Source organism: Canis lupus, chromosome 9 (genome assembly GCF_048164855.1).
Source record: "Canis lupus baileyi chromosome 9, mCanLup2.hap1, whole genome shotgun sequence".
Lineage (NCBI taxonomy): Eukaryota > Metazoa > Chordata > Mammalia > Carnivora > Canidae > Canis > Canis lupus.
The window spans coordinates 7,635,208-7,657,321 of NC_132846.1; the positions used below are offsets into that span (position 1 = coordinate 7,635,208).

General features: G+C 31.3%; 1 protein-coding gene across 5 annotated transcripts in view; it reads right to left on the reverse strand.

Moving 5' to 3' along the window:
- The window catches only part of NOVA1 (NOVA alternative splicing regulator 1), a 148,692-nt gene that overhangs the window by 30,061 nt on the left and 96,517 nt on the right, over positions 1–22,114 (reverse strand). For all 5 annotated transcript variants that reach the window (XM_072838086.1, XM_072838085.1, XM_072838088.1 and 2 more), the window contains one exon: positions 5,402–5,568. In XM_072838086.1, coding sequence (XP_072694187.1) covers positions 5,402–5,568 — 167 coding nt within the window. The remainder of the gene's footprint in view (positions 1–5,401; positions 5,569–22,114) is intronic.

The following is a 22,114-nucleotide window of genomic DNA, read 5'->3' on the forward strand; positions in this document are numbered from 1 at the left end:
TGCTTCAAATATAATTTAGGACCTATATTTTTGAGTTTTACACTCTCACCTGTACTTCTATAAAAGACTACTTCAAGAGAAAAGTACACTACGTACAACTTACTCAATTTGCCTGCAACACACAAAAATATTATCTCAAACAGGCACCTAACTAAAATTCAGTTATTGCTTTCTAGGCTTCACCATTCTGCTAAGCTCAAAACCATACGTAATCAGTATTTATTCTTTTCTCACCATTTTGAAACGGGAACTAACCTGTCTCAAAGCCTTACAGATTTTATTTATTTATTTATTTATTTATTTATTTATTTATTTATTTATTTATCTTTTAACTTCAAGTATTTGTTTCATGTTCACTACCAAAAAAGATTAGGTGTTCATCATCTTCTTAAAATACTGCCTAGTCTCTTAACTTAACCTTGACCCAAGATATTCTATTTTAAATGAGGTTCTCTTCTTGGATAAACTTATTCCAGATACTGTAAAAGGCCCCAAAGACAGAAATCTATTTGGTTTCATTTTATCAACATTGCTAAAAAGTGGAGACCATATAGTCCAATGTTAAGATCAATTACCAATTACATTTCCTTGGGTAAGTTACTCAATTCCTTTAAACATCAGCTTCTATAACGTTATTTATTTATTTTTAGTTTCTATAACTTTAACATGGATTCTGTACTCTACATGACTCATAGGTTTTTGTGAAGATGGATAAAATATGATAATACATGTAAAGTGCATAGCACAATGGCTGGCACAGAATAAACACCACAGATATCACTATTATATTACTGATCCTTCATTCTTGACCACCAAATCTTTATTTATTTATTTAGCCTGACAAAGTTTAACACTCCTTAAATTTGTGTCGCATAAAAGAAGAAAATATTATCTTACAAACCTTCAATCCTACAGATCCACATAGTAGATCACTAGGCTAATTGTCATTATTCTTTTCTCATATCCATAATTGCACCTACAGGCACCCTAAGAGTCCGTCTGGATTTTTAGCCAGAAGAGAACAAAATGCAGAGGTGCCTCCTTTTGTCCTAACTTTCCAGAGAAAGTGAAAGAGCTCTTTTGGGAAATATTAGGAAGTATCCATGATCTATAGAATGCCCCTCAGCCAGACGTCCAAAGTTCACCATGATCTGGTCCCATCCTATCTATCTAATATTAATTTCCTCTAAACTCTACCGCAAATGTTCCTCTTCTGTCACAAGGGTCTCCTTACTATTCAACCATTATATCTTTCTTCTCAAATCCATATTGTTTCACATGCCTAAAATAAGCTTTTTACTTTCTTCTCCACTAATTAGGAAATTCTTATATAATCTTCAAGGTCCGGTTCAAATCTTCACCTATTTTATAAGATCAAGTGTCACTCAAGCCTACATTTCTTTCACATGCGTCTGAACTTTTATGCTACATTATTTACGTTGTAGTTTTGGTATATAATACAGTCTGACATTTCATTAATTAATTTAACAATTTATGATCTCTCACAAACTAGTTTTAGAGAACAAGAGCTACAACTTAATAAATCTTGCAATTCAATAAAAAGGAATTTAATAAATTCATGACAATAGGTGAATAATGAACACATTATGTGCTATTTTTGCCAATTTTTCATGACAGAACTAAAATTCTTGACTAAGATTTCTGATATCTTCATTTGATTTGTTTTTTAAAATACAAGTGAATTCTCTAAATGCCTATAACCACTTCATTCTTAATGTGGCTTTCCTTAAAACTACATTTGAGGCAAGAGAGAAAAATACTGCTGAAAATCTGTAACAGACACAAGAAATTAACAAATATTAACTATATTACTAATTTGTGGTTTCTACCATGTTTTAGGGTTTATTGTACTGATTCATTATGTAAACAACCATATTTAGAGAAGGATTTGAGGGACTTAGAAGATTTTCAATAATTCTAGGAGGGGTAAAAGGTATCAAACTCAAAATATAAAAAGTTGGAAATGGAAAAATGTGTACTACAGAGTCTGAACTAAAGACATGTTCCAGGAATGAGTCCAGAACTTCTACAAATAAGGTTTAAATTATTTGAAGATCACTGAATGTTTCTATTTGTGTGTCATGAAAATAAGAAATAGTATGTTCTATGTTGTAATTAATTATGTTTTATTTTGGTTTACTGGCTCTTGATGCATATCAGTTTCTTAGTATACTGACTTGTAAAATGAACACAATGGTATTAGGTACTTCATAATAATAATAACCTTAATAATTCTAATTAAGGTTATAGAACAGAATCTACAATATTTTGATTATTCAATAGCTGTTATTACTATTATCATTTGAATATATAAAAATTGGAGACCCTATTAGTGAATAAATATTTTTAAAATAAAATGGCAACAAGATACACTTGAGAGGAAACAACATCTAATATTCAAAGTTGGATGTAAGGCTGTCATGCTAGATTTCATCATTCCACTACCTGAAAGATCTGCAAGACCAGCTTGCAGTATATTCCTAAGACACTATATTTGAGCACTCATTCAGTTAATAAGGGTATTTGGGTAGAATTTGGGCAGAATATTCTGGTTCATGCAATTTATTCAATTAACAAGTGTATCTGGATTCAGAATATAACATTCTGTTAAAAGTCCAAAATATATGGTTTGAAATAATAACTTTTAAAGTAACTTTTATTTATTTAGAACTAACTTTGACTTCCTGTTTTAAGTACGTTACATATACATTATACATTTTTAGGAAGCAACACCTTAAAGTTATCAATCATAAAAAACAATACACATTAGTAATAAACAATAAGAAAATATATAATTTCATATTCAACATGGATTCATTTCTATGCAGAAATTATATTTTCTATCTCTCATTTTTATATATTCTAATTTTATTCTTTGCAAAATTTAAATAAAATTCTAAAAAAAATTTTTTTAAATTGTTTTTAAAATTAACTTCAGGACTAAATAAAGCCTAAAGCAGAGATAAATGTTATCAGTTAAATGAAAGGCCACCATTTTAAGAAAATCTTACTGTGATGCTATGTTTATAATCTACAATATATATAAATATCCCATGAAATATATTTATATATTCTAGAGCAATTTATTTTGGACATAGTATTTGATAATGGATAACCAGTATTTCTAGAAATAAAACTATAGTATTTAAATTTATATACTTGACTTACTATTTAGGGACTAATTCAACAAAAAATCTTTTTGTTAAAATAGAAAAACTTAGAACATAAAAAACTACTGATCTATAATATCTTGGAAACATTTTCGATCTTTTTGCCAGATTTTTCAAGTAAATATTTCAATTTTTAGATTTACAAAGAAAGGGATTAAAGATTAAATATGTTGTTCTACTAGATTTAGTGTACTTGTCTGATAATTTTTTAAAATGATACTCTATTTACATACATTATTGATTACATGAATATATTAAAATCAACAATAATTTTAATTCCATCAATATCTACATGGCTTACAAATGAATGCAAATACACAAAAGTCAACCAATCACTATTTTTTTTAACACTTAACTTGAATTTCAATAACATTATCTGAACAAGGCAAGTAAAAATAAACCAAACAATTTCAAAATCTAGTTTTCATCAATCTATACTGGTACTGGATATATGGTAGCCTTCAAATTTCATATTGCATAGAGACAATTGGAATTTTAGCAATGATTCATATTCTATTATTTGATGGTACTACCCATTATTATAAAAATAATAAATAATTCATATCATTGTCCTAAATATATCACGAGTAATATTATACTACTCAACTTTACTTTTTAAAAAATAAAAATGTTCACTCTTGTCTCTAAATATTTGAACTTTTCTCACAGAAGTTATAAAGCAAAAGAGAATAGGCTGGAAAAGGCAGAAAGTCAATAAACTTACACTGTAGTGCCAACTCTGTAAATTCTTAGCCCCAGGTGATTTTAACCCAGAGGTCTTTAACTAAACTCATAGTTTTAGAATCTGGATAGAGTCTTGGGGTCAGTTTTAGAAATATTCCTCGTATTCACTTAGAGTTGAGACAAACTAAATATTTCAAAACTATAAATGGCTGTGAAGAATAACAAATCTACTGATATTTAGAGCTCTAAAATATTTACATTCTGCCATGCATAAATTAAAAGACAACTCCTTGAAAACTTATGAAGGGTATACAAATTGAACCATTTTGACTGTGACAAAGAGTATAAAGTGATGATTTTATATGGAATAACAGCTACCTGATGTAAACATGGAAAAATATTTTTTAATAGTAATTAATATAAAATGGAGTGTTAGCCTATAATTTGAAAATATATTACCTAATTATTAATTCCTATGTCTGTATATGATTAGTCAGGCTTATTATTATATATATGTTGGTAAAATTATAATATATTCATAACATTGTTTAGTATAAAATTTCTTCTCAATTCAGAAACATGAAATTAATAAGATTTTGAGCTACATTTCAAATTTATTACAATAAACATAAAATTCTGTAAATTAAATACTCCATGAATTAATGAAGAATAATACATTTTTTGAAGGCATAGTCTATTGATAGCATAATCACAAATTAAGTAGCTAATTAAAAAGGGCAAATGCAGAAACAATAATTATAATCATAAGGTATCAAAAAAATTTCAGAATTTAAAAGAGTTTATGGGGAAGAATTCCTAACTTAACACTAAAGAATGTCATTTTTCTCCTACATCATGTCAGCCATTATTCAACCTTAAAAGCTCACATTGTCTTTTATCAAGTAAAATTTCTGTTACAGAAAAATCTCACACATTAAAGATTAACATTGGCCCTTTATGACATATATATAAATACTACATCTTATACATAATGTAATAGCTGATTTAAAACAAAGTACTATTTGTTAGGTACAAAAATTTACTTATACATAATTGTTTATAAAAAATGTTGAATATAACAAATTAACAAAACAGTAGTTTATATGCATAGTAACTATACTGAAGACTACAAGTATTATTAAAAATATGGTAATTGAAATGTTGAGGATATTGTTTCAATTTTTATATTTTAATAATTGAATGTAGTTTAAAATAGATTAAATTCCTATAAATTAATCAATTTTGTGTCTATAAATTTTTTAAAAGGCAATCACAAAAGAACCGAGGCACATAATTGTTCCTCAGTGTAATACTAAAAAACGAGTTGTTAAATCAATCAATAAATCAACTGATCAATCTAAGGAAGAGACTGGTAGTCTTTAAGTACATAAAATGACAACTTTGTTATGTATTACGTATGCTTAGGAAAAGAAAAACTTTATATGCTAAGATGTTAATGCTTCTTTTATAAGGAATTCATACTATCCTGTGGATATTTCTCTTTGATTTCCCAACTAAACACTCACTTGTTTGATGCGATCTGGATTAACGGTGGTCTGGGGTTGTAGAATGCTGACTGGTTCTGTCTTGGCCACATTTTGGGGCATTTCTCGAATTTTTTCTGCAATGAATCCATGAACTGCATTCAGTGCTTCAACTGTTCCCTGGATCAAGCATACTCGTTCAGTAGTACCTGTGGATGAAAGATTACTTTTCAGAAAACCTTCCTTATTTTATTACTTTATTTTCAAAAAGCTATGAGAAAGGATGATATAGTAAGGCCAATAAAATAAAAATGCAGAACTCTTAATTCACTAGAAATGTTCATTTGAACCAAAAACCAAACAGAGTGAAGACATACATAAATATTCCTTTCTTCATTTTTAACTCATTCTTTTCTTTCTCAAAAAGGGTCTTTGGATTCCAGTAGAGCCAGAGATCTTAAGAAGTTCTGAGCATATCATTCATTCATCAACATAAAAAAAAAGTACTTGCTGAGCACTTATAAAAGGACTTAGGGTTAAAAACTGGTAACACATAGATAAAGATTGATGGACCCAGCTTTCAAAGAGGATATCTTAAGAGTGAAAAACTAAATTAACATCAGGCAAGACAATTATATGATCGTATGATATGAAAAATAATGGATGTACCTACATGAATGGCACACTTGGATGATCTAGAGTGAAAAGAGCATTTAAATTTGTGTGTAGGGATGCCTGGGTGGCTCAGCGGTTGAGCATCTGTCTTCGGCTTGGGGTGTGATCCCAGGATCTGGAATGGAGTCCTGCATCAGGCTCCCTGTGGGGATCCTGCTTCTCCTTCTGCCTATGCCTCTGCCTCTCTCTCTATCTCTCATGAATAAACAAATAAATCTTTAAAAAATAAATAAATAAATTTGTGGGTAGAGGAGGTCTTGGAAAGTCCAGGTTAATTTCTTCATTTTATTCACTTACCCTGCTCTTTTTCTAATCATAGCAACAACATACTATCATAGCAACACTATTTGATATTTTAATCTTTATTTTTAACTTTCTCACTAGAATGTAAGCTCTCAGAGGACAAGAGATTAGCTTGTTTTGTGTTATAGCTTCCCCAAGCTGTCAACAATCCCTGGTACAGGGCAGCCCAGTTGGCTCAGCGGTTTAGCGCTGCCTTCAGCCCAAGGCCTGATCCTGGAGTCCTGGGATCGAGTCCCACGTCAGGCTCCCTGCATGGAGCCTGCTTCTCCCCTGCTTCTCCCTCTGCCTGTGTCTTTGCTTCTCTTTCTATGTCTCTCATGAATAAATAAAATCTTTAAAAAAAAAGTCCCTGGTACATAACAGGTGCACAATAAATATTTATTGCATAAATGAGTCAATGTGGTCTTTATCATGTAATTTTAATAATAAGACAGAATATCAGAGTTAAGAACAAAATTTTAAAATAGTTTTTGGGGCAGGTGGGTGGTAAGTGTCCAACTTTTGATTTTGGCTCAGGTCATGATCTCAGGGTTGTGAGTCTTCGTGCTCAGCATGGAGTCTACTTGTCTCTCTCCTCTCAAATAAATACAATCTTAAAAAACAATTTATGAAATTTGAAATTTATGGATAAATGATGAAGATTAATACTGTTCATCTCACATCAAGTGAATAAAATGTAAATATATGTGAGCATGACTAAGATGAAACTGGTTGGGTCTAATACACAGATCCTATAACTCATTTTATATGATACAGATAAGCCTTCAGACAGAAAAAAAAAAAAAAACCCAAAACTTAGTTTTCAGATAATTCCGAGTCTCATTATAGCAGCTTGGTATTAAATTCAGCATACTGGGATGCCTGGGTGGCTCAGTGGTTAAGCGTCTGTTTTCAGCTAAGGGTGTGATCTTGGGAGTCCCAGGATTGAGTACCACATTGGGCTCCCTGCATGGAGCCTGCTTCTCCCTCTGCCTATGTCTCTGCCTCTCTCTGTGTCTCTCAGGAATAAATAAATAAAATATTAATAAATAAATAAATAAATCATAAATAAATAAATAAATAAATAAATAAATAAATAAATAAATTCAGCATCCCAACACAACACATAAACTTACATCTCAGGAGTATTTCTTTACTAAACAGTTACCAAAAAGAATGATTATTTTTAAATTTATAAAATATTTGTTTTTGAATTAATATGAAAACTTCCAGGGCAGCCCAGGTCGCTCAGCAGTTAAGCGTCTGTCTTAGGTCCAGGGCATGATCCTGGGGACCCGGGATTGAGTCCCATGTCAGGCTCCCTGCATGGAGTCTGTCTTTGCCTCTGCCTCTCTCTCTTTCTCATGAATAAATAAATAAAATCTTAAAAAAAAAAAAAACTTCCAAGTACTAACACATTTTGGTACTACAGTTTAAAAATTCTAAGCTACTATATAAAACATAATTAAAGTGCATTTGGACAACAAAGTTGCAAATCTATAAATATTTAAAAAATCATAAGGAGTTTACATTGCTTTAAGAATTAGTTGCCTTGATAAGCCATTTTTCTAGTATTTTTGAATTTTTAAAAAGAACAGTAAAGGATTATCATTCTTCTACAAAAAAGATTTATATCACAAGAATTTAAAGAGTAATATATGGATAAACCTAAATTAAATCTTCATATTTTAAACAATGAGGATTTAAGTGAATGAAAAAACTAGGTTTCTTAAATTGTACAAATATTTCAGTAGAGAGCAAGTATGTCTTTCATTTGGAATGTTTAAAAGAATCTGAAAAATATAATGTGAGTTTGAAGATTTAATATTTCCTGTTTCTCCTAATCTGCTTTTTTCATCCTTGTCTACCTAGATGTATCTATGTGGTTCTTGGGTAAAATGATCTAGGGAAGTCTTTACAAGGTTGTATTAACTGTCCAATAAATGACTAGATGCAATAATAATTAATAATAACTGATCAATGTAGTTCATGCAATATGTTCTCATCTAAGTCTGGAGGCAAAACAAAACAGATTACATTTCTGCTTTTGGGGACAAATACAGAGTGCTCTTTTGCAGATGGCAAAGCAGGAAAGGAAATCAGTTCAACCTCAATACGGATTCTGGAAAAACAGCAACAACATGGCACTAAGTAACTAAAGAGATTATATAATCCATGTTGCTTTTAAAATTCTAATTTAGGACAGTGTATATCATGTTAGACAATACAGTAACCCCAACAGAGTAACAATACTCTTCAGAGTATATAGACTAACAGGAAGTAAATGGAAATCACTGAGCCATAAAGAAATGATTATCTAAAACTGAGTTTCATATAGCATATAGGAGACAATTTGGAGATCATTTATAGGTTCAAACTTGCAAATTGTATTCTTCGAGAATTAAATTATATCATTGTCATTAGTACTACCAAAAAAAAAAAAAAAGGAAAGAAAAAGAAAAAAGGAGACTGTACATTCACCAATGGGATTGCTGTGAACAAATTCTTCTACTGAACTCTAATGGCCTTTTCATTCAGATAATACAGAAGTATAATTTTTAGGAACAAGTCACAAAGAGAGAAAACTGTCAGGTATATGACCAAACTGTGTAACAAAAATGCAGATATAAATCATAAAAGTTGCTGTTTTTGTCACTTTAAAGGCTTTTAGGCTCCACTAGTGTCTAAACTAAACTGCCAGTTTTTTACCATTTGTTTAGTAGTAGCATTTATTTCCCTTTGCAATAGACTAGCAACAAAAGCTGAAAAACAATTACATAGAAGTACATGCCCACATTTTTTAAAATGTAAAGATACAGATGTATAAGACACATTAATTTAAAAAGGCACTTTTTTAAATTAAAAAAATAAAAAAAAAATAAAAAGGCACTTTTGAGGAAGAAATTAGAAAAACTCTAACAAGTAGGGTCAATGTCAATATAGGCAGTGAAATTTAAAATAGTTTCCATTCTAATTTCACATACAATATCACATATTGAAAATGCATGATTCTAAAATTAGGTACAATTTATCAAACAGATTCCATAGCAAAATTCTGATAGAAAGTTAATAAAATATATTCACTCTGTATTACTGTAACTTTGAATAAGTCACTTAAACTGTTCCTGCTCCTATCTGAAGTATTCTATCACTTACACAGTGAACTCTATTCCTTATCTATCAAGTTTGCCTTTTCCCCATGTGTCAGAGTTCTTTCTTATACATCGTAATTTTTCCTTTTCTACTAGATCAATTCCATCAGCAGAAAAACATTATAATTTCTTCAATTTTTAAAGACTCCTCCCTTATGACAATTAAAAATTACCCTTTGGTAAAGTAAATGAAATAACTGATTTAGGCAAAGATCATCAAAATCACAGATTAAAGGTTAATAGGTAACTTTCAATGGAAACATAAGGCAGTCACCAATTGACTTCACTGATAATCATTAGCATATGTAAGAAGATGAAGGTGAACCATGTGCCTCTTGATATGATGAAATAGGACACACACGGCATTGATTACGAAGTATGTTTCCCAAAGTAGATGAAACTAAATCTAATTAAAACATTTACACTCCATTACAGTTTGCCAAAAATACTGAAAACAAAAATAAATGAAATGACACCATGAGGAAGCAAAGATACAAATCAAGAATGTAGATAGTAAAAAAAAAAAAAAAAGAATATAGATAGTCTACAGGCCTATTGATCTAGCTTCATCAATAAAAGAGGGACTAACCTAGAAGAGCCTTCAGAGATATAATGATCAAATGTAAATTAGAATTTGGCTGGATCTAGAATCAAACTTTTACTTTAAAACAATTATAGCAATATGATAAGAACTAGGTATTAGACAGTATCAAGGAATTACTGTTAATTTTAACAGGTGTGATTATGGCATCAAGTTGTGTAAAAACTGCTATTTTTTCTTTTTTTTTTTTTTAGATGCACACTGAGGTATAAACACCAAAATGACTGGGCTTCACTTCAAAATATTTCTGCAGCAATAACAAAAATGAGTAAATAAAATAAGTATACAACAATCTAGATATTGCTGATATATGTGAAAGGTATAAGGGGATTCACTGTATGATTCTTTCACTGTATGTTTGGAATTTTTAAAATAAAAGAAGAACATTTTAAAGGCTTCCTTGACCTTGTACCCCTCTCTCCAGTTATAGCTTAAATAAAATAAGTATACAACAATCTAGATATTGCTGATATATGTGAAAGGTATAAGGGGATTCACTGTATGATTCTTTCACTGTATGTTTGGAATTTTTAAAATAAAAGAAGAACATTTTAAAGGCTTCCTTGACCTCGTACCCCTCTCTCCAGTTATAGCTCAATTTCCTTATCCTTCAAAATTCCTTGAATGGGTTTTAAATATATACATATATAAATACACACACACACAAACACACTCACGTATATATTCTTCACCATGTCCTTTTTTCTTGAATCTACTCTAATATGGCTTTTCTCTCTCACTCCATGCAAACCATTCATCACAGCTGTACCTGGGTAAGTCCAATATTCATGTCTTTATGTTGTTTGACCCATCAGCAGCATTTGACACAGCTATTTGGTTCTAAAAACATTTCACTTAGCTTTCAGGATATCATACATTCAACTCACTCATTCATTTGACAAAATCTATTAAGTCCCTACTAAATTTGGGGTACTATAATAGAAGCTGAGTGACCAGAAGAATCCTCTTGCTTTCATGGAGTTCATATTCTAGTTCATGTAGACATTATATACAAAACAAAGAAAATATACAGAGAGAATACAAAATAAATTCATGCTATGGAGAACATTTGGGAAGAGTAACAGCATGAGCAAAGATAAAAATTAAAGTAAAATAGGAAAGGGGCCTTGTCTGTATGTTCACTACTGTATCAACTGCCTAGAATAGTGTCCAGTATACTGCAGATGCTTAAGAAGTGTTTTTTGATAAATGAAAAAGTCTAAATGTTCTTATCTGTATATTGAAAACATGTAATTGATTTTAAGAACTATTTATTCATAAAACGTCTATCAAACCAATTACCTTCTTTGGGTTTATAAGATCAGCCAATGTGTGTAAAACAAATATATTTGAGGAAATGATTTTAAAAAGTTTAGTAAGTCATAAATTATCATGTCTATTAGAATGAGTCTAATCTAGAATAATGGGTATATACTAATCATATGATTCACATATTTCAAATTGTTAGGTATAATGAAAATTAGTGAACATTTTGTTTGGGTATAAGAAAATGTATTGGTTTATTTTAAGAAATTTTTTTTTTAAAATGTATTGGTTTATACTCTTATTGAGAATATAACCTAGTTAAGAATGCAAATATATAATTCTTGAAGAAATACCAGTATAAATCTAAAGTAAAAGATCTGGTTGGATGAATGACAGTAAAACATATCAAAACAAAAAATCAATATAAAAATCTAGTCCAATATTAATAATTCTAGGATAACTTATTGACAATGATTTTGGCCTTGAAAAGGACTGGGAAAGTGGAAGTGTCAATTTTGCAATAGGCAAAAATTGAGATTTAAAATAAAACATGACATACAGATAATTTTTATAATAAGATAATAGCTTCTAATAGTACTGAGAAATTACTTATTCTAGACAGCATGTATTCTGAATAAAGGTTCATTTTTTTCAACATAATATTTAGTTTCTGTCATTTTAAGAAAGATCTCCCAATTTATTATATATTTTCAAATATATTTAACATTTCCACAATAACTTGCACTTAACTATGTAGTTCTGGGCAGTAATAAAATGGTAATCTCAAGACTTATGTGCATCAATTTATCTTAAAACAAATGAACATTAAAAAATTTTTTAAAAAGCAGAAACAGACTCATAAATACACAAAACATACTGATGGCTGCAAGGAGAGGGGGTGGGGTATGGGTGAAATAGGTGAAGGAGATTAAAAGCTACATACATCCAGTTATAAATTAATTAAGTCACAGAGATGGAATGTACAGCATAGGGAATATGGTAAATACTATTATAATAATACTAATATAGTAACTGTATGGTGACAGAGGATGACTCACACGTATTGTGATTGAGCACCTAGTATTATACAGAATTGAATCAGTATGTTGTACACCTGAAACTAATACAATATATCAACTATATTTCAATAATAAAAAAACAGAGAGTATCACTTTTTTAAATGAATAAAGCCATTTTCAAGGAGTATTTCACTAATTTCAATATATAATCATGGTAATTTAATTACTTGCATGTTTTTGTGGTTTAAAAAAGCAGAAACATTAGCTTTGCTTTCCTTCAATTTATTAAAAATATACTACACATTATCCATCATTTGTAATAACAGGCATTACAAATTTCAGGTTAGGTAGAACAAAATGTAACTTATTTTAAAAGATGGAAATAACAGTAATAATGGTAAATTTAACAGATTAAAACTGTTAAAAGATTTTAATACTTGAAAACACATGCCCTTAACATACCCCTTTCAACAGATAATGGTACTTTATCTTTAATATCACCCTCTACAATGATCTATATCTAAGAGATACCTATTCCTATTAATGCCCTTATAAATAGTTGATTTATATGTATTCCATATTTATAGCTGTCATTACATCAGCAAAAGTCCCATTTAAGGGTATTTAAGGAAATTATACCAGCAAAAGCTCCACTTAAGGATATTTAAGGGTCTGGTAGGTGTAGAAATATAGTATTGGTTTTTTTTTCAGGGGAAAATATATACTTTACCAATTCCAAGAAGCGAAGCCATTCAAAGGTCTCCTTTGAAGTTAATCACCATAAATCTTTTCCTTTGGCTTGCTTTCTTTTCCATGTCATGTCCCTATACTCACAGGGAAGAGCTAACTTAAAATTTTAAGTAATTTTATAATATGTATCTTAGAATATTATTGTAAGATAAGTGTTTTAAATATTTATTATACTTAGTTAAATTTGCAAGCCATCTTATGATTTATATAAAAATGTTGTAATATATGTACTTAATATATTATTAATATAAGTGTATATTATATACTAACTAACTTAATATTCACAATAGCCAGAGCAGATAATATTATCTTGAAGTAGTTGGGCCAAGGACATATAACTAACAAATGTAGAGAGATGTAAGCTTTTGTCAAATACCATAGACTTTCCATTACAACACATACTTTCTGAAAATGTAACATTAGGGCAGCTACCAAATTACCTCCATTTAAGAAAGTCACATATGTTTCAGCTTGATGATGGGACAATAGCTTTCACTTAAGTCTGATAATTTTTTTTACATACACTGAATCATACCATTGGTATCACTTCACTGATTTATTCCAAATCTGGCATAAAATGAAAGAAATGATTGACCTTTCTTGCGGAGAATAGACAACTATTACAGGAGATGGTTAATAACTGTGTGGACTATTAGCAAATTTTTTAAAATTAAGTTTTCAAATCAACAAAAGTACTTAGGAAAATTGCCATAAAAAGTAAGTTCAATTTGTAATTGCAGCTTTTATACCATTGTGCAGTTATGCACATTTGATAATGTTTCCTCCTACTCTTCAATTTCTAAGGAAAAAATATACTATTTCAAGAAAAGGCTTTTTTAAAAAAGGAAATCATAGGAATTGACATTTTATGATACAAAGTAATAACTGCTTTTCTTCTCCAGGTAATTAACTATCCACACAATCCTGTGTCTACTTCTAAACTGTAAAACTATGAAAAAGGGCCGTTGTAACATCCTTTAGTCCCAATATAGCAAAGGCCTGATTCTGTTTCCAGAGCATGGTTTAATGTTGATATATACTCAGTCAAACCAAAGAATGAAAGTATACTTTTCAGAAAAATCAAAAGTACTCGTTCTTCAAATAATTTAAGATGAGAGGATGAATGGGAATCAGAGTAGATGTCCAGCTTCTTATAAACTCATTCTCTGTTCCATGCATGCAAATGGCATGGTCATTTACTTTTAAACAGCCATTCCCATAAAGTAGTATCAGGAGCAGAGGAGATACTAACTTCTGAAGAACACTGAGGTTTGAAAGCAGACATATCTGAAAATTTTAACAATTGCAATTGTTCTCCTATATATTATAACTCATTTCTACTTTTTAAATTCTGAGGCCATGCAAAAGGACCTAGCTAGCAACAGTTACAATGACAACTAGTTGTTCATTCATCCTTAGCACAAGTTTGTGTTGAAATTCAGGCATTGCAATCCTAGTTTGGTCAGTATTATTACCTTTGAACTTCCATCATGGATTATAGGAATATAAAACTGCCTTGACTAAATTTTATTAAAAGTTTAATAAAATAGACTTCTTGACTTTCCTGCCACTATCAATCACTGTCACCCCCTTTTTTAAAAAAGATTTTTTAATCTATTTATTCATGACAGACACAGAGAGAGAGGCAGAGACACAGGCAGAGGGAGAAGCAGGCTCCATGCAGGGAACCCGACGTGGGACTCGAACCTGGGTCTCCAGGATCAGGCCCTGGGCCAAAGGCGGCGCTAAACCGCTGAGCCACAGCCATCTGGGCTGCTCACCATTTTTAACATTGATTTTGTACGCTTAAATTTTTGCTATAAGAAAAACTGCACTTAGAATTCTTCTAGCTATTCCTTAGGCATTAACAGGAATTCACTTGCAGAAGTTTGTGGACCATGCACAGAAGCTGGGAAAACAGCTCGCAACAAACATGTAATATCAAATTAAGCTTAGAAACTCAGAAGCATGACCAATGGTAGCTAATCAAAGTCATCTGAAGGTAAGTAAAGAAACATACCACTGGACATGCAGCATGGTAGAAAATCTGACAAGTGCTGCTGATGTAAGCTGCAAGATGATGAACATCTCTGGTGACAGTTCTGTTCCTAACACATAAGTTATCACTTTGAGATCCAATACAGATTAATGAATTACTGCAGTTTAAGCAGTGAATTTTTATTTTTTTGTTTTTTATTCCGTATTTTCTTTAAAAAGAGTTATTTTGAAAAAGACTCCCATCTTTATCAGGAATCTATAAATCAAATATGAAGACAAGGTCCACATTTGCATAGGTTTTAAGAGGGAGTGAATTATTCAAGTTAGTGAATGATAACAAATGTCATACTCTTGCTCACATGTACTATATCAAATGAATGTAGAGGAAACATGAAGAATTGTGACCCATTAACTTGCTGGGGGAAGGAATATGGGAAGGCAAATTTGTAAAGTTTGGAAAAATGATAAAAATTTCAAAAGTATATATGCAATCCTTCATTCAAGAGGATTGTTTTATTAAAAAGGTATTAATTTTGAGCACAGTTTTAACTTGTGTTGAGATGATATAAAACAGTAAAATATTTTATAATTGTAAATTACATATAACATAAAATTTGCCATTTAAACTATTTTAATTATGCAATTCAGTGGCATTATAGTCATAAGGTTGTACAAATATCACCACTATTTCCAATTTTTTTAATCATTTCAAACAGAAAACATGTAACTATTAAGAAATAAATCCTCATCTCTTCCTCTCCACATTCCTTAGTAATCTCTAATCTATTTTCTGTTTTTATGAATTTGCCTATTCTAAATATTTCATACAAGTAGAATCCTACAGTATTTGCCCTTTTCTATCTGGCTTATTTCACTTGACAAATTATTTTTTCAGTTATGTTATAGCAAATATCAGGACTTCATTCCTTTCTATAGCTAAATAATTTTCCATTGTGTCTATATATTACATCTGTTCATCCACTCATCTCTTGATGGACACTTGGGTTGTTTCCACCTTCTGACTATCTTGAATAATGCTACGATTAACATTAATGTACAAGTATCTGCTTAAGTCTGTTTTCAATTCTTTTGGGTATATATCTAGAAGTGGAATTGCATGGCAATATGGTAATTCTGTATGTAGTTTTTTGAGGAAGAGCTAAACTGTTTTCCACAGATGCTGCACCATTTTACGTTCCTGCTATCAATGTATGAGGACTCCGATTTTTCCATTTCCTTACTAATACCTGTTCTTTTTTTTTAATAACTAGCCATCACTTGTACAATTGATTTGCAATCCCCTAATGACTAATAATTTTGAATATGTTTTCACTGCTTATTCACCATCTGTATATTCTTTGTGGAGATATGTCTATTCACCCCCTTTCCCCATAATTTGCTTTTCTTTTTGTTGTAGAGTTTTACTTCTTTATTTTACAAGAAGCTTTATCATACATATGATCTACAAATACCTGCATATAATATATAATACCTGCATATAATATATGCATACATATATTAAATTTTTTATGAACTGTCAATTACATTCCATTGGTCTTTAGGTCTATCACTATGTAAGCATCACAATGTTCTGATTACTGTACCTCTGTAATAATGTTAGAAATTGGGAAGAGTGAATCCCTAACTCTGGACTTTTTCAAGGTTGTTTTAGATATTCAAGGTCTCTTGAAATTCCATACGAATTTGAAGATTGGGTTTTCCATTTGGGTAAAAAAGGCTGCTGGAATTTTAATAGAGAGTTAACTGAATACAACTGTAGATTGTTTTGGGTAGTATCAACATCTTAAGAATAGTAAGTCTTCCTACTAATGAACACTGGATGCTTTTCCACTTTTTTAGGTCTTTGGTCTTTCATCTCCTTGGTTAAACTTATTCCAAGGTATTTTATTCTTTTAGATGCCATGTACATGAAATTGTTTTCTTAATTTCCTTTTGGTATTGTTCATTGCTAGTGTACACAAATACACGATTTTTTTGTGTGTGTGTTGATCGTTATAACTTTGCTGAATTTACTAACTCTAGCAGTTTTTAATAGATTCTTTGGGGTTTCTTATATACATTTGGGATCACGTTATCTGTTAAAACAGAGTTTTACTTCTTTCCTTCCAATTTGGATGCCTTTTAAAAACTTTCCCTGTTCAATCATTCTGGCTAGAACTACCAGTACAGTGTTGAGTGCTGAAAGTAGGTATCCTTGTCTTGTTCTTGATCTTAGCGCTAAAGCTTTCAGAAATTCACTATTGAGTGTAACATTAGCTGTGGATTCTATAAGTGCCTCTTATCATGTTGAAAAAAAATGGCAATATTTTATTATGAAATAAAATGTAAACCAGCACTAAGACATCCTACTAATCTATACTCTCTAACCATACATGATAGTTTTGCTGTGACCATAATGCTGAGAATAACTAGCAAAATATCTTATTTAAATAAATGGCTACAGCATGCCACAACAGATTTGGAGAAAAATGTGGCTTTGAGGCTGAAGGTGAAGTTCAGAAGTTTTTCAAAGTTCTTCAACTCAATTGCTAAGTTATTTTTTTTATTCTCTGTTCTGAAAAGGCAATGGGGTAGGTTGACAATTCATTTTTTCAACACAGAGAACTAAAGACTTATAAACTAAGGAAAATCAGAATATATTAGAGTTAAAAGGGCTAAAGGTGAGGTATGAAAATAGATAATATATCTAACACCAGTTTGTAGCTCAAAACAGGTAGCTATGTTCAGATGAGTTTCTGTGATATCATGAACTAAAATTAATTGACTTACCCATTATATTTTTAGTTTCAAAAATATGTCCTAGAAAATAGCAAAACTGTGTCTGTAAGAATAATTTTCTATAATTTCAATTCCTGTTTCATATAAGCCTGTCTCCTATTTGTCTCTGATACTCTGAATTACTAAAAAGTTATGAATAAAGTCTGTCAACTGGAGAGATCTCAGGCTAGATGCTACCTGTTGTGTAATAGAGTGATTCCTGGTCAAGATATATTCATGCACTAACATAGGAATACATAAGTCTCCATAGACTTAAACCTCCTGACCCTTTGATTAGTCCTTTTGACTTCTAATCCACTTGAAGACAGATCCTTGGACTCCTGATAACCCACTGGCTTCGGATCCATGTGAGGACAGATGACTGGTTTGCTTTCTCCTGGCCTCCTTTCTTTTAGAAGGGATTTAGATGTTCAGTTTCCTGTCCACTCTACTCTCTATGTAGTTTCTGGCTTCCTGCCTTTACTCATTAACCTGCCCCTGTAAAGAAGTCCTTGAATTTCCTTCAGTTAGTTCATTTGAGCCAACTGTTTTCCTGTCTAGTGATTACCACACCACAGTACCTCACTACCCCTGCTCTTCTCCAATCAAAGACCACCATAGCATTTAAGGAGAAGAAAAAAAATAAACTGGGGATGCCTGAGTAGCTCAGCAGTTGAGTGTCTGCCTTCAGCTCAGGGTGTGATCCCAGGGTCCTGGGATGGAGTCCCATCCCATCCCCCCCTCCCTCCCATAGGACGTCCCGCAGGGGGCCTGCTATTTCCCTCTGCCTATGTCTCTGCCTCTCATGAATAAATAAAACCTAAAAAAAAAAAAATAATAAACTGGACTAAACTTTAACTGTTCATCTTCTTATATAGAAAGATTTCTATTCCACATATTCCCATATATATCAGTTACCAGCAGAAGTCTCTAGTCATCACATCAGATTCTTATACTGTCTTCTCTATGTCTCTAAATTTGACCCAATTCCCTCCCTTTCTATATCCCTCTAAACCTCTTCATTGTACCCTCTGTTACTTCCAACACATGCTTCATATCCAAAACCTCTTTTATGAATTTCCTTTTAGTTTCACCCCTTGATTATACCTGGCTGTTCCTTTAGTTCTTTATGTCCCACAGAACATTCTTAACTGGGGCAGTTTTTATTCTGTCAAATCCCAGGTTACTCAATGCCACAAACTATATAGATATTTTCCTTACTCCACTTTGCCACTCCCTTGCTGTCCTTGCCATTATATTTTCTCTTAAAGTTTTTGGAAACAAAGTCTGAACAGGAGTACAGGTATAGAGTTAGATAGTAAATCAGATGCTAAAGTTTTCAGTCAACAAGAAAGAATGATAGGGATGCTGGTAAATTATGCAATGAAGACAAATAGTAAATGGTATACTATTGTGGTATTTTACTTTTCCTCTCCATACAGTAGCCTCGGTTAGCCATTTCTGCCTTATGGAAACACTTCCTTTGGCTTTCTGGTTGCTATACTCTTGCTACGTTAAGTAATTTAGTTCCCTGGTTGTAAATATCATAAAAATGTATTATGAATTCACTCCCTGCTGATACTTCCCTAGTCCAAGCCATCACTGTCTCTAAATAGGACAGGCTGCTTCACTTCTTTCATCTCTATAAATCCACTCCTTGCTCAAAGTAATTTCTTGAATATGCAAATCATATGTAATTTACCAGTTTAAAATCAGTGTATTCTCATCTTAGAGTTAAATCCAAATTTTACTCTGGCTTTCAAACCCTTCATGATTTGGCCTTGGCTTAGTTCTCACTCCTCAGCTCATATTACTTTCTCTTTTTCTTCACTCCAGGGAGTTGGGTCTTTTTTAGTCACTAGAACATGCCAAGGCTTGTTCTCACTTCGGCTTTTTTTCCTACTGACTTCTACCTTAGGAGCACTTTCCTTCTATCTTTTCCTATAGCAGCCCCTTTCTCACATTAAGGCCACGGTTCAGAGACACTTCATCAGAGGTCTCACTCAATAACCATAAAGTAGCCCACTCTCATTCACTATCACTTTAAGTTCTTTAGTTTCTCCATGATTCTTATAACTTTCTGAAATTCTTGTTTGTTGTAATTTGCTTACTTCATTGTTTGCCTCCCCCAATTAGAACAAAGATCAAAGAGGGCAGGAACCCTGACTGTGTTGTTTTTAGCTATATCCTCAGCCCAAAACTTACCAGACTGTTAATAAAGAATTATTTATTTAATGAATAAAAACTATGGCTTTGCATAAACCACATTCTAGTTAAGATTTTATTGATCCATCTTGATTCCATTAAACTCTATTATAAATGCCAAAGGAAGAGGGAATATACATACAGAGAAAAGTATTAAACAAACGAACTACCAACAGAACCATGTACAATAAAGGGCCATTATTAGACTATTTTCTATTTACTAAAGGTCATTATCATACATGGTTTCCTATCAAAGTCTACAAATGAATATATCCACCATACATTTCTATTTCAAAAGATATGTTCTTTCTACCCATTGTTTTAGAAACATCCATGGATGGGAACTCAGCTCAATGTCTAATGACTATTTTTTCTAAAGTACACCCATTTCCACACATAATTTTATAAAGGGTTTTCCCAGGGAAAAAGATCTAAGTAAGTCAATTCCCAGCACTAGCCAAATAAGGAATATAGTTGAAATTTTCCAATTAAACTTAATAATTATAATGATAAAATATCAAATCCTGACCATAAATTAAGGCTTTCTTATAATATTGCTGCATATCAAAGTGTGACATTTTAAGTTTAGCACCTACCAGAATACCAAAACTATTCACTTCTAAGAAAAAAAATATCTTTTTCAACTAAATTATTTGACCAAATTCTGCTAGATTATATTAGAGCTAAATCAGAGTTTTAATGTATTGATCATGACCATTTCTATGTAAAAATTTGAGAACATCTGACTTTAAATAAGAGTTCATCTCTATTTAATAGATGAAAAATAAAGTGATATTATGGGATATTTCTAAAGGGCCATTAAAACATTAAATTATTAAATGAGTCTCGAACAGATCCAATGGAATCATTATTTGATAAACACCTATAATCAACTCAGATATTCTGAAAAAAAATGCTCACGTATTAATAGTAAAATAATTTTATTTAGAGTAAAACTACCCCTAGTCTTTTTCTTTTGTTGAATCAAAATTATAGGCATCTGCATATATTGCAAGCAAATAGTGTATTACACCAAGCTGAAATATCACAGAAACACAAATGAATACAACACAAACTTAACATTAGGAGCAAATTTGTCAGAATACTTTTTTATAAAGAGTCTTATTTCTGAATAAGACTTATAAAAGAGCCCTGATGGGTTAAACCTGGAAATATTGTTAAGAAATTTTCTGTGAATTGATTTAAAAGGAATAAACATTTTAGAAATTTACCTATAATCTTCTTATAAATTGTTCCAGCATATTTAAAATTAGAGACCAATAATCTAGAAATATACATAACACACTGTGAACGTGGAAAGTATAACAGATTGGTTTTTCTTCTAATTTCTAATAACACTGAGGAGAAAGTCCCTACTGACAGGAAACTTTTAAGCTATACGCTACTATTTTCTTTTAAGATTTTATTTATTTATTTGAAAGAGAGAGAAAAAGAGAGCATGAGAGAGACAAGTGGTGGAGAAGGAGAAGCAGGCTGCCCTTCGAGCAGGGAGCCTGATGTGGGGCTCATAGGATCATGAGAACTCTGGGATCATGACCTGAGCCAAAGGCAGCTGCTCAATAGGCTGAGCCAAAGGCAGTGCCCTATAGGCTACTATTCTTTACCTGTAACACAAAAAAGGAAAATAACAAAGTGATATAGAACTTCATGGGTACAATAATATGTAGCCTGAAAAAAAAATTTACAAGGACTTTGATTACATTTAGTCTAGAGAAAATATACATGACTTTATGTACTCCTATGTTTCTCATACACAACTAATCTATTCCAAGCTTGCTGAAAATCTGTTCTTTTATGAAAATCCAATTAGGGCTTCCTTTCTATTGCATAGTTGTATGGCTATGATATAGAGAAACAAATTCAATATATATAAAATGTTGCAAATATAGTAGAATACCAGCTTAGTAGTTACAATCAATTCCAACATGGTTTCAAAGTTTAGGCTAGGGTTCTCAAAGCCACAGCATTTGGTAATATTACAGTACTATGGTAATACTAAATAACAACT